This window comes from Schistocerca cancellata, chromosome 8 (assembly GCF_023864275.1).
Source record: "Schistocerca cancellata isolate TAMUIC-IGC-003103 chromosome 8, iqSchCanc2.1, whole genome shotgun sequence".
Taxonomy (NCBI): domain Eukaryota; kingdom Metazoa; phylum Arthropoda; class Insecta; order Orthoptera; family Acrididae; genus Schistocerca; species Schistocerca cancellata.
The window spans coordinates 41320038-41333754 of NC_064633.1; the positions used below are offsets into that span (position 1 = coordinate 41320038).

The 13717-nt window shown below is 37.9% G+C and overlaps 1 protein-coding gene across 2 annotated transcripts in view; it reads right to left on the reverse strand.

The window, feature by feature from the left end:
• Positions 1-6682: 6682 nt before the first annotated feature.
• LOC126094535 (trans-1,2-dihydrobenzene-1,2-diol dehydrogenase-like) overlaps positions 6683-13717 on the reverse strand; it is a 97105-nt gene continuing 90070 nt past the window's right edge. For both annotated transcript variants that reach the window (XM_049908959.1, XM_049908961.1), the window contains exon 6: positions 6683-6941. In XM_049908959.1, the coding sequence (XP_049764916.1) occupies positions 6835-6941 (107 nt within the window). In that variant the 3' untranslated portion in view covers positions 6683-6834. The remainder of the gene's footprint in view (positions 6942-13717) is intronic.

Below are 13717 nucleotides of genomic sequence, written 5' to 3' on the forward strand. Positions count from 1 at the left end.
TTGTTGTATGTACAATTCCACTTATCACCCTCTTGGTTCCTAGCAAAACCTTTTTTGCCGTTCCCATAATGTTCCTTATTTCCCTTATCATCTCACCTTGCATATACAGAGACAACTTTATAATTTCCATTGCTCTGAATCGGATTATCCTCTGCTGAGCTTTGTTTAGCATTTATACGACTTGTCACCTTGTAGCCATAATGGCTTGATTCTCAAAGTCTCTCCTCAATAGTACCACTCTTGACCACCACAAAAGATGGGATGGTGTTTGCTCATAGTTGTGCATGACAACTCAATTTAGTTTGCACTAACACACACATCTGTTCTTCACTAAGATAGACGATTAGTAATAGTAACCAGTTTGTCATCTAAGCAAATCTATAAGCACATTGAAACAGAACAACATCTACAATTACAGTGGTGAAGTTAATTGTTCTATTGTGGCACAAACAGTTCATATTTACATGAAAATGTAACAGTTCTCACTTGGCACTGTTCTTTAGTAACTTACTAGAGAAAAAATGCTCTGTGGTAATTAAATGAAATCCGTCTATAATGAAACTATGTCCAAGAATCACTAGTTTTGATGACAACATTCCCCACTCTTGCTAAACACAGATCAATAAATATTTTCATTAATTTGGGCTATAGAAATCACTCGAAAGTCTTTAATGTGTAAAAAATCTTGAATTTCGCAGATGTCAGTGCATGTATTTTCATGTAAAGAATGCACATGATTGTGGTATGGGCCAACATCGAAAGTGCATCCAACATAGATCTCACTCGTAGGCTGTCTAACTGTGAACTGACAATTTTGGGCATAAGAATAAACTTATTCCATAAACTACATTAGACTCCAAAAATTGGATAGTCTAGATTTTCCTGTATTTGGATGACCTACAAGAACCAATGTGATTCTGGCTTATAGAAAATGTTGCTGGTTAGAAATTTAGAAAAATAACTGGACATTATTATTCTTACACAACATGAGTCCCCTTGTTTACATGTAGGAGTGCCATATTGCAGATGTTAGTAAATTTCAAAAAATTACTAATTAGTGAATTAATTAATTGATGCTTTATTGTCATCTTGTATAGAAAAAATTAAAGTAACAAAAATATGTAGTCAAGGTTTGGGATATAACAATGGTTATGACAAAATGCAAGATGGAAAATGGGGCTGCTTATGAGTCTGAATGCTAATTATCTCTTCAATTCATAAGTTTCTAATAATTTAAATAACTTTACAGGAAAGTTGTAATGCTTATTTCCTGTTTATATATGGGTCAGTATACAGACTTATACTGATTGGCTCACAAAGTTTTCCCTGTACTGAACTATAGCACTGACTATAAATTAATTGCAACTTTTAATAAACATGCTCTATAGCCCACCCAAAAGGAATATCTGAACAAATTTAAAGGGGGAAAGCTTAATTACATTTTTGGAATATCAATACAAATGCCACATATTACAGAAAAAACAGTATTAAAAATATATCAGAAAATTAAAGGGAAAAGTCAGTTAATATCAGACTTTGAAAACAATTCTGATAGGTTAGTCACAATGCCTGCATCACAAAAAGACTGCTTATCTGATGTGTTCTTAGCTCAGGACTAATATCTACTTCACTGCATGGCACCACGATAGCTTTCAAAAGACGAGTGGCGAGTAATAGAAACTTGTTTTTGACACTTTGTTCTTTCTTTGTGGCTACCTCACCTGTTTGTGTTAGCAGTACACTCTGTAAAATATTTTGATGGATGTTTTCTAGGTACATTCACTTGCACACCGAACAGCTTCAGTATACTGTTGCTTTTCACTAGTATAATTATATATATCTGTCAGTTTCAATAGTCTGACTCATCTGGAACTTCATTTAGGGCGTTGGGTTACCCTGTATGTTATTTTGCACTATCTGCGTCAATAGCTGTGCATTCTCACTATGACATACTCTGTATAGAGACATTCTCCACTATTATGTTTAATTTGTGGTATTTCGGTTTGGCCCCTTCTATATTTTATTCTATGGTTTTATTAATTTCATTATACCTTTTTATTATTTTTATTTCTTGACAATTGCATTATATATATTGCATGCCTTGCTTTTATTGTTTGCTCTCTACTAGGCATATCTTAGCTAACACCATGCGTAAGGTGGTTTTAGTGTTATTAGTAGTTGGTGGCATTTTGGAGGAAACATGGATTTGCATCTGCGTTTATAGTTATGATTTCTTTGGTGGTTCCAGTGGCAGCCACTCTCTGACGTATGTGTGTCCACAAGAGTCTCATCACGGTTCACATGGCAGTCTGCTGACCAATCCTGCTGGGCTTATATGATATGTGGTGGACTTTAGACTTATATGGTAAGCTACTTTTGAAGTTCACAAATTGACATTCTGTTGCTTTTATGGCTTCATTTTGATTTCTTAAGTGCACACCTTGTGTTGTCATTTGCAGCTGGTTTATACGTTACAGTAGGCTGGTAGTGTGTGCTCATTTGCTGTTACATCCATGGGTGTTTTTTTTTTTTTTCAATAGGTCCCATTTGCTGGTTTTGGTTCTGGCTGACTCAAGACTACCCTTCCATGCCCCACTTGCACAGGATCTCTCACACTACTTGACAAATTTGCTGGATATTTTTCATGAGTGGTCCGACTTTCTCATATGCCTTTTATCCATTGTGGATGTGGAACACTGCGACTGTGGTGTGTTGATGATGTTTTTGGTTTGTGGGGCGCTCAACTGCGTGGTTATCAGCGCCCGGCGACGGCGACTGTGGTGTGAAAAGGTTTTCAGAAATTACTGCAACCAGTCGCCTTTGGTTGCAGTAATTTCTGAAAACCTTTTCTCATATGCAATCAAGGTATAACCCGATGTTCACATTTCTATGAGCCCTTCTAACATTAATTAATTTTATGAAGAATCCCTCTTTGTTTTCCTGTTTATAAGCACCTGAAGATGGGACTTACAGCCTGAAACCTGGGCCATGTGCACGATTTTATCCAAATAAAGGGTTTGTCAAGAATAACATGAGAAGATTTATTCATCACAAACAGATTAAGCTGAATATTTACCTCAATGTGTGTAATATTTTGATGTCTGAATTCTTGGTTGCATACACTTATACACTTAATAGCTTTGGAATTAAATTGCTTTCCACTTGAAAGTCTCATATTTTCTTCTTTTAGTAATGCACATTTCTTCTTAAGGATTTCAGTGTTGCTGTTAAGTAGAGTTGCCTTTTTTTTATAATTTACAGCTGTCTTCAGCTTCAACAGTTTACCACAAACGCAATTATGGGATGGCCACAAAAACTTGTCATTTATAAATTTTCAGCTTTCTTCTGCACACATTTTGTGCCACAGGAAGTTGCATTTCCACAACAGGAGGCCTTTTAAAACATGTTTCTGGCATTCCTTTCATGATGAATTAGTTGGCGTACGGTGTGGTCCTAAGGACCAAATCACACAGGAATGGTGTGGCACAGATGTCTGGTGACAATGAGGTTCTGTTCCACACTACTACTACATTAACAATTGAAGCAATTCACACAGAACTGTTGTGGTGAAGACACGTCACTCCATGGCATGTATCACGCCCGTTTATAGCCGCGAGTGCTACACCAAAGCGACGACTGGCATGCTGCTGCTTTTATTAGTTTTAAGTCAAACTGATGTGCCTCAAAAAGTTTGTTTTGCATAGATGAAGCAAAGGTACATTTGTCTCTGTAGATAGTTTTTCAGTGAAACATTTCCTTTTCACATAAAAAATTAAAAATCACTGTCTCGGAATTCACACACATTCTCTGCTACACAATCTCTCTCATTTGAGTTTGAGGAAACTAATCAGTATGTAAAAAATGATTCTTCCATGTCTTATAGCCCAAAATCACAGCTCAATAGTGAATTGATTTTAATTTGTGATTTTGATATTTCCAAACTATGTAAACCAATGAGTATATTTTAAAAAGTCTGTAGTCACCGGTAAGTTGATATTTGGTGGGTTTTAGGACATATATTGTTGCATAGAAAATATAGCAAACATATTGAAATTGTTTTTAATGATGGAAGGAGAGTGATACATCTTTTCAGTCCTGAGTAAATAAGCGATATAAATTGATGTTTGGTTGCGAGGAGCTACAACACGCAACACTTGACATATTTGTGGTTTGAGCTTCTCTTTTGTATGTGGTTTATGAAGTCAGTTACAGACATATTTTAAGTTAATATTACTTTAGGAATTATTTTCATTTTAAAACTAGAGGTAGAAAACCACAGATCCAGCAGTAGAGTTAGTGTAGACAAGAAAAATTTATGTATACAGTATACAGCTAACAAGTTCATTAATGGCACATTCAATAAATGCTTTTGTTTACATATTGCCAAACAAATGGCATGTATTCCAGAGAGCAATGAATGACAAATAGGATTTTTTTATTGCTGCAGATAAAGTACTGTGTATTCTGGATATTTTATGCCTACTTATTTTATGTTTACATATTTAGGTTTTCTTGCAGCACGCATGGTATGTTAGGTAAAACAGTATTTTGCATACTTCTTGAACAGATTATAACACAAGTACTTGTTCTTTTTCAGAAACTAGCACTATCTTTTTTATTTTCCTGGACAAACAATGTTGAATCTGTGTAGTTACAACATTGTGCTGCTAAAACACTGGTTTTTCTGTGTTATTTATTCCAAAAATAGAAACTTTATTTTGAGGACGTACAACAACCCAAGTCAAAACACCCAAGGTTTACTGCATTACAAATCTTCACAAGCAGTAGCAGCAGAAGGCAGAGAAAAATTTAACATTATTCCTGTTGCAATTACACTAAACAAGTACAGTCAAGCATTACATTCTCTGTCCTCAACCAACTGGTTTTGCCAGACAGACATGTAAATCCACTATTCGCTTGGTACTTGTTCACAGAAATGCTGTCTTTTGGTTGGAATATACTGACAAATGTCAAGTAAGGACTTTTCCTAGGCACTTTTTACTGGCAGAATTTTATCTCACAACATACAGAAACTAATGTTGTCTAGTGGAAGATTTCTTTTCCCAGTACCTCCTGGCTTGTCTGCAATGCTTTGACGAATCCATGGTTGCAGAGAATTAACCATCCTCCTTCCCCTTAGGGTAGTAAGATGAAATTTGTAGCCAGTTATATAGAATGAGCCTCTGTGCACCTGAGAAGTAACGTGTTAAGATCTCTGAAATCCTCTGGTTTCATCTTACACAGAAGGAATCCATTGCCTTTGATGTTGGAAATGACTGGAAACCAGTTTTCTGGGTGAAAGGATATTTTGTTCTTCTCTATAAGGACAAAATCTCTGTCACATGGTAGTAAAGTAAGCCATGTAACAAGGAATTTAAGTTCTACAAACAGATGGCCATATTTTGGAAAAGTGTTCCAACATTTTGAACATCTCTTGCACAATCAGCAATATTTAGGCTTATGTTCAAATGAATATCATATGAAAAATAGGAAATAGGATCAAACCGTTCCAGTTTTATTGCTTTTCTCTGAATGCTGTCTTTCACATTGTTTACTGCAATAAGCAAACACTTTTGAGACATTCTGTAAAAATGCTGGAGACATGTGGGATGTGTGTTCAGTGTTTTCATTATGTAGAATGTGCCATTTTCTTCCTTTTTTTCAGCCATAACAGATGTACCCAATATCTTCTTTGTTGCTCAAGATTTGTGAGTTACAAAAGTTCCTCTGAATCAATATATCCATATGAACAACACATTCTAATTCATTTGTAGCACAACCATCTTGCAGCTTTGTGACAGCACCACTTCAGTGTGAGTTGCTCACATCCCATCTGCACCCCATGTGGGAATTGAGCCTAAGGATTTGTGTTTCAGTTTACGCATCTAAAGACAATTTTTATGATATCCAAGCAAGCATTACAATTTAAGATAATGCAAAACAATGTGAAAAAGATAGGGATGTAGTTAGCTGCTCTATCATTTTCACGAATGTATGCTCAGAATTTGCATCTCCCGATGCTGCGAAATATTTTGCTACCTCGATGACACAGAAGTAGATGACATGTGACTAGGTACAAAATTCCTGATTATTTTTATTACCAAAATACTGTGATGGCAATTCTGCTGAGGCATCCAGCAGGTAAATCAATCCAAAACATCTAGAATATGCTTTAGGTCAAAATCAGGGGAAAGTTGAGTCACTACATTATCAGGCTATTTGAGTGTTGGGGGAGCAAATGATTTGCAATACTGCAACCAAGGAAGCTTTAAGTTCAAACCATGTAATTTGCTGCACTATCCCCCTACATGTTGAACTCGCACTGTCAAGCAGATCTCTGATGTGGCAATAGGACGACGAGTATTTGGAACTGACAGGAAACAAGCTGTGGACAGCAAAGCCAAGAACACAGCTGCAGTATACTATCCTGCAACCATATGGTTACATTCATAAGACTTTATTCTGTGCATTTTAATTCTGTAATGCCACTAATGGTATGAATTTGGGTACCCTAATTTGATGATCAATCAATCATTATAGTATACTGTTTGTTACATTAAATTTGTTGTCACAACTGGTCACTAGAATATGCAACATACACAGATGAGGGTTGGGGGTGGGGTGGAGATGTTGGTGGGTGGGGGTGGGGAGGGAGAAAAAATTCAATTTGATTTTCTGAAGCAAGCCTTATCTTGTCTGCAAAAATGTATACAAAACATCACTTTATATGAAACATACAATATACTGTTTTATACTCATACTTTTTCCACTAAGGAGCACAATTATTCAATATGGAATATCATCAGTTAATCACTATACAAACGACAAGGTTTACTAATCATCTTGATCGAATTTCACTCCTATTATGTGTCTCAGTTTGTCTTCTAATTCAGCCAGAAGTAAACTCTCTGCATGAGTCATTTTGGGACTCTCCAGCAATCCTGAAACATAATATATTAGAATAAAATGGTTAACTTCTGTGGATTTGGAGACCTGAAACATAATGTAACATTCACATACTAAAATGTAAATAATTAGCAAAAGACAATTTCATAGAAGAATTGAACAGCAAGAGGTGCGTGAAGAATGAGGAGACGTTTTTGACATACGTATTTTAGTTTTCAGGACACAGGTGATGAGTAGCCTCCTCTTACAACCTTTTATAGAGGATGGGAGGATTCTGGGAAGGAGGTTCCACTTTAACATGTACATATTACTATTTAACATTAAAAAACAATGATCTAAGAACCACACCTTACTCGTTGTTGTTGTTGTTGTTGTTGTTGTCGTCATAGTCTTCAGTCTAAAGACTGGTTTGATGCAGCTAAGCATGCTACTCTATTCTGTGCAAGCTGCTTCATCTCCGAGTAACTACTGCAACCTACATCCTTCTGAATCTGTTTAGTGTATTCAAGCCTTGGTCTCCCTCTACAATTTTTACTCTCCGAACTTCCCTCCAATAGTAAACTGATGATCCCTTGATGCCTTTGAACGTGTCCTACCAACCGATCCCTTCTTCTAGTCATGCAGTCCCACAAATTCCTCTTCTGCCCAATTCTATTCAGTACCTCCTCATTAGTTGCATGATCTACTCATCTAATCTTCAGCATTCGTCTAAACAATTTATTGTCCATGTTTCATTTCCATACATGGCTACACTCCATACAAATAGTTTCAGAAAAGGCTTCCTGACAAATGTATACTCACTGTTAACAAATTTCTCTTCTTCAGAAATGCTTTCCTTGCCATTGCCAGTGTATATTTTATATCCTCTCTACTTCGACCATTATCAGTTATTTTGCTCCCTGAACAGCAAAACTCATCTACTACTTTAAATGTCTCATTTCCTAATCTAATTCCCCAGGCATCACCTGATTTAATTTTACTACATTCCATTATCCTCGTTTTGCTTTTGTTGATGTTCCTCTTATATCCTCCTTTCAAGACACTGAAAATTCTGTTCAACTGCTCTTCCATGTCCTTTGCTGTCTCTGACAATGACAGTGTCATTGGTAGACCTCAAAGTTTTTATTTCTTCTCCTCGGATTTTAATTCCTACTCCAAATTTTTCTTCTGTTTTCTTTACTGGTTGCTCAATATACAGATTGAATAACATTGGAGATAAGCTACAACCTTGTATCACTCCCTTCTCAGCCCCTGCCATCTGATTTCTGTACACCTTTCTCATGGCTGTTTAAAACTTGAAGATCATCTCCTCTCACCCCCTGCAACTGACACCACCACACTCACAGCAGTAACTGTAGGGCAGTGTATTTGAGCAAATGCATGTGTTTTATGTCACTTAGTTCCAAAGGAAAACATTGTCAGAAAGTTTGGCTACATTTTCAGACTTGTTTAAATGACTAAGTTACTTATCAGTTCAACTGTATGGTGAAAGGATACTGTTACTCACTGCAGTATTTGTATTCCACCAAGAACTTTCCATATTACATTGAAATTACAAATGCTTCATAATAAATGCTAGCTCTTGCAAAACTCGCTATGTACAGTACAGACATATCCTCATGGCATGAAATTCATTAGTAACTGTCATGAGTAAACAGCATTTCTTACAGACTGTCAGATATGAATATTTTTTAAAATATTAAAAACTAATATGTCTAATCATTTTTTGTCATTTTGCATGTACAAACCTACAAGCGCTAAGAGAGAGCAAATATTTACAACTATATACTCCCAATAAGTTGTTTAGAGTGATATTCTGAGATGATATATCAAATTGTTAAAATTTGTGTGCAATGACTTCACTTCTCTACCCAAACTGTCAGCCAGTCCATTCCCTATGACACCCACATGACTTGGAACCCAGATAATAATTGAGCAAGCAGTATGACTAAGGTTATGGAGGAGGTCATGGATAGCAGATATCATAGTATGACAGGAGTAACATCAATCAATAGAAATTGCTCATTGAGTCACTACAAACTAAACTGTGGTTGAGGGAGGTCTCTTGAATAAAACATATGGCTCTGTTAATGGCTATCACCAGCTCCACCATAAAAACACTACACACTCCTGGCAACAAATTTTCTTGACCAGTGGAAGATGTAAAAGCATTTCTTGTTCTAGCTACAATTTTAGAGTTATCAGTGTAAATAACAGTAGCACCCTGACAGTCCTGAAGAAATGAAAGGAAAAAACACTAGCAGGTCATAAAGGTAACTTCAACTTTAGGTACTCTAAATAGATCGGCCCTTATTTGTGGCCTGGGTACTAATCAGCCTAATTTGTGGCCTCGATGCTAATCACTGACTTGGGGGGGGGGGGGGAGGGGGGGGGAGGGGACGACGACACTTGAAGCATATCCTAAGGGGGCTATGAGGAGGGCCTTGAGGTACTTTCCAACTGGTAATACAATCCAAGGGCAAGTTGTAGGAGGTCGGTAGCCCTTGTCTGCAAAAAGAATTTCGTAAATTGGATGATCAGAAAAGTGTCGAATGGTGACTGAATAAGTGAGCAAGAGATGGTATCATCTGAACTGAGGAGGGAAGATCCCTGCTTTGGCAAGGAGACTTCCTACAGGACAAGGGCAGGACTAGTCCAGAATTTTATTCAACGATGATGGACTAAGTCCAATAATATCAAAGACAAATGTTCCACAGAGTCATAAATTAGGCAACCATAATCCAAAGGAGATGAGACCAGAGCACAGTAAATATGGAGGAGTGTAGCATGGTGTCCAACCCAAGAGATGTGAGCAAGAAAGGAGAGAGACTTGAGTTTTCACATGCAACTGGTCTTTAGTTGATGAATATGGGGCAGCCACATCAGCTTTTTTTTTTTACAAAAGAAGGTTCTCAGAAATCAGGAGTGTGCAACAATATCCAAGCACTGGATATGCAAGTACAAGTTTGGGTCAGAATAGAGTATGGTAAGATGACAGAACGCATGACTCACTTTTTCATCAGAGATAATCTGGATCCAAGGGAAAAGGCCTGAATGAAGGCTCTTTGGATGGCCCCCAGAGCTGGCGTTTAGCCAAGGCTACAGATTAGGAACTATATCAAATGCAAATGTCATCCACATATAGCACCGAGTTGACCACTGGCCCAATGGACGCCACTAACCCATTGATGGCAATGAGGAAGAGTAACACTGGGCAAGGAGCCCTGTGGGATGCTATTCTCTTGGACTCATGGGGAACTGAATGATGTACCAACTCCAACCCAAAGCAAAAAAAAGACAAAAAAATAAATCAGGAGGGAGCCTCATAAGCCCCAGTCATGGAGGCAGTGTCAAATGTGGTGTCTTCTGCCTTATGTAAGTCAAAACAGAGGGCAATGAGTAGTTGGTATTTAGAAAAACACAGCCAGCTTGTCATTTCAAACATAAGCAGATTGTCAACTGTGGATCTTCTCTACCATAAACTACAATGTTATGGAGACTAACGGCTCTATGATTTGTGAACCCAGTATAATGGTTGGGTATCATTCTCTGACTGTTTGAAAAGAACAGTAGGGAAGTTAAGTGGTCAGTAGCTGTTGAGTAACACTCAGGTGTTGGATCAGCTAATTATTAATTAAATCATGGCTTGGGGCTGTATTGTGTGAATAGTCAAAAGCCTGAAGCACTTTCCAGTCAGTGAAAGGTTCATTACATAGCTCTGTGTGACCCAGGGTAAAGGATAGTAAGATGACTTCAACTTGTCTTATGCGTTTGAAAGGTAGTTCGGTAAGAAGACAATGCCAACACTGCCACAAAGTGGATCAGAAGGTGTTCAACAAGGATCAAAACATCAGTAGAAATATCACCATGATTGAAGAGACCCAGACAGTTGTTGATCTCCAGCACCCGAAAAGACTACACAGTTTAGTCCACACCTTGGATAGAGAGATACAAAGAGATATATTCTCAAGGATGAGACATTGTGCTGCCAGTATTCTTTCTTACTGTGTTTAATTTGAGAGATACTTAGTTTGGAGCCACTTAAATGTGACGAGAGTGGCCTGTGAAGGATGCTGGAGGGGCCTTCAATGGTGCTGAATATTGCAATGTCTTTGGTCCACTATGGCATCAGCCAGCAGTGGAGAAGGCCTGTAGAAAGAAGAATAGCAGTTTCAGTGATGCAGGTGATCACGTCGGACATGTCTCCCATAACCTCGCTGATGTAATCTGACAGGTATGCAATTACCAGTTTGGCCTTCGAAGAGCCTGACATGATAATTGGTCTGTCGGGTGATGACAATGAAATGACGGGATCACCAGCAACATGGTTACCGTCATGAAAATTATTGTATGGAAACCGCTGTAGTAAAGCCAAGAGATTGGGTGAAGAGATCATAAGAGTGATAGCTGAAAAGGTGCCATGGATGGTACTGAAGTGGATAGGAGTACCATCACTGAGGGAAAAAATAAAGATCAGAAAGAAGCTGGAAAATCAGAAGGCCTCTCCAAGACAATGAGGTACTTCCCCCACAGGGGGTGGCGTGTACTGAATTTTTCAAGTATTAGAAAAGGTAAACACCCTGGATATGGGTAAATAAACATTACAATTTGTGATCATTAAGGCCATTTACACTCTTACTGCTATTCCTTCTGATGTGGTACAGAGGAGAGTCCATTCACTGACAACATGTGTGTTTACCAATGTACAGACCTCTCCAGAGGCTCTTTCAGGGCCAGTATGGTTCTGACAGAATGCAAGGTAACCTCCAAGAGATGGGGAATGCTCAATGAAATGTGGTTCTTGGAGACCTACAGATATCACCGAACCGGAGTAAATTAGTGTTGTTGTTCTGGCAGGTGCCAGTAATGTCCACTGCACCCCCAATGAATTATCACATTATGGGTGTCCTCGTTAGGTGTGATGGGCCCAAAAGGATAGGTCACACACCAGGATCACTGTATGTAACCAACGGAGGTGGAAGAACAATGAACACTGATTCAGAGGCTGGTGGAGTAAGGAGGATCTGGAGCCTCCGGGGTCACTGGAATAGCCTTCTCCTGAGAGTTGTTCTTTCTCTCTTTCACTACTTTTGGTGAATGGAGTCTTGTGAGACCTTATTTGGTGTGGCAGTAGGAACCAAAGAGGAGTGAGAAACCATGAGACCCACAGTCCACGCTACCTTCAGCCACCGGAAAATGATGCTTCTCCAACCAGATGCGGGGTTCCTACAGATGGTGCTGGATGAACCATGAGAGGGGAGAGCCTATTGTTCCCAGGGTGTAATTTAATTGTGTGACTAGTGAAAGTCCATGTTGAAGGAATAGATACTTTAGGTACTGTCAACAACCTGGCCACAGTAGTGGCAGAAGTCAGTATCATTGAGACAGGATAGAATCATGTTTTTCTGAGCTTCAAACCAAGAGGGACAATAAGACCTCCAGTTCTTGGAGTTTGCATTCTTTAATTAGGGTAGTATATTTTGGGGATGGTGATAATTTCTACAACTGTCTGCAGACAGATAGCAGTGCACAAGGTAAGTTTTCATGAAACGGCCAACCAGTCTTTACCAATTGGGTTATATGTACAACAGGAAGACATAAAACTTCAAGAGTTGGGATTTATTTTATTTATTTATTTATTTATTTATTTATTGTTCCGTGGGACCAAATTAAGGAGAAGTCTCCATGGTCATGGAACGAGTCAATACATGAAATTATAACACGATATTAGAAACAGATAAAATGAAATATATATATAAAAAAAAAAAAAAAAAAAAAAAAAAAAAAAAAAAAAAAAAAAAAAAAAAAACAGATTCAGGTGACAAGTCATAAATTTAAATAAAGAAAATCAGCAATGTAACACTGGAATTTGCTTAATTTTTTAGCTCTTCCAGGAGCTCCTCGACAGAATAGAAGGAGTGAGCCACGAGGAAACTCTTCAGTTTAGACTTAAAAGTGTTTGGGGTACTGCTAAGATTTTTGAGTTCTTGTGGTAGCTTATTGAAAATGGATGCAGCAGAATACTGCACACCTTTCTGCACAAGAGTCAAGGAAGTGCATTCCACATGCAGATTGGATTTCTGCCTAGTATTAACTGAGTGAAAGCTGCTAACTCTTGGGAATAGGCTAATATTGCTAACAACAAACGACATTAAAGAAAATATATACTGTGAGGGCAATATCAGAATTCCCAGACTATTGAATAGGGGTCGACAAGAGGTTCTCGAACTTACACCACATATAGCTCGAACAGCCCATTTTTGAGCCAAAAATACCCTTTTTGAATCAGAAGAATTACCCCAAAAAATAATACCATACGACATAAGCGTATGGAAATATGCAAAGTAGACTACTTTTCCTGTTGAAGTGTCACTTATTTCAGATACTGTTCTAATGGTAAATAAAGCAGCATTTAGTTTCTGAACAAGATCCTGAACATGGGCTTTCCACAACAGCTTACTATCTATCCGAACTCCTAGGAACTTGAACTGTTCCGTCTCGCTTATAATATGCCCATTCTGTCTGATCAAAATATCGGTTCTTGTTGAATTGTGTGTTAGAAACTGTAAAAACTGAGTCTTACTGTGATTTAGCATCAAATTATTTTCCACAAGCCACAAACTTATTTCATAAACTACGTTATTTGATACTGTTTCAATATTACACACAAGATCCTTCACTATCAAGCTGGTGTCATCAGCACACAGAAATATTTTTGAATCACCTGTAATACTAGAAGGCATATCATTTATATAAATAAAAAAACAGCAGTGGCCCCAGCACCGACCCCTGGGGAACGCGCCACTTAACA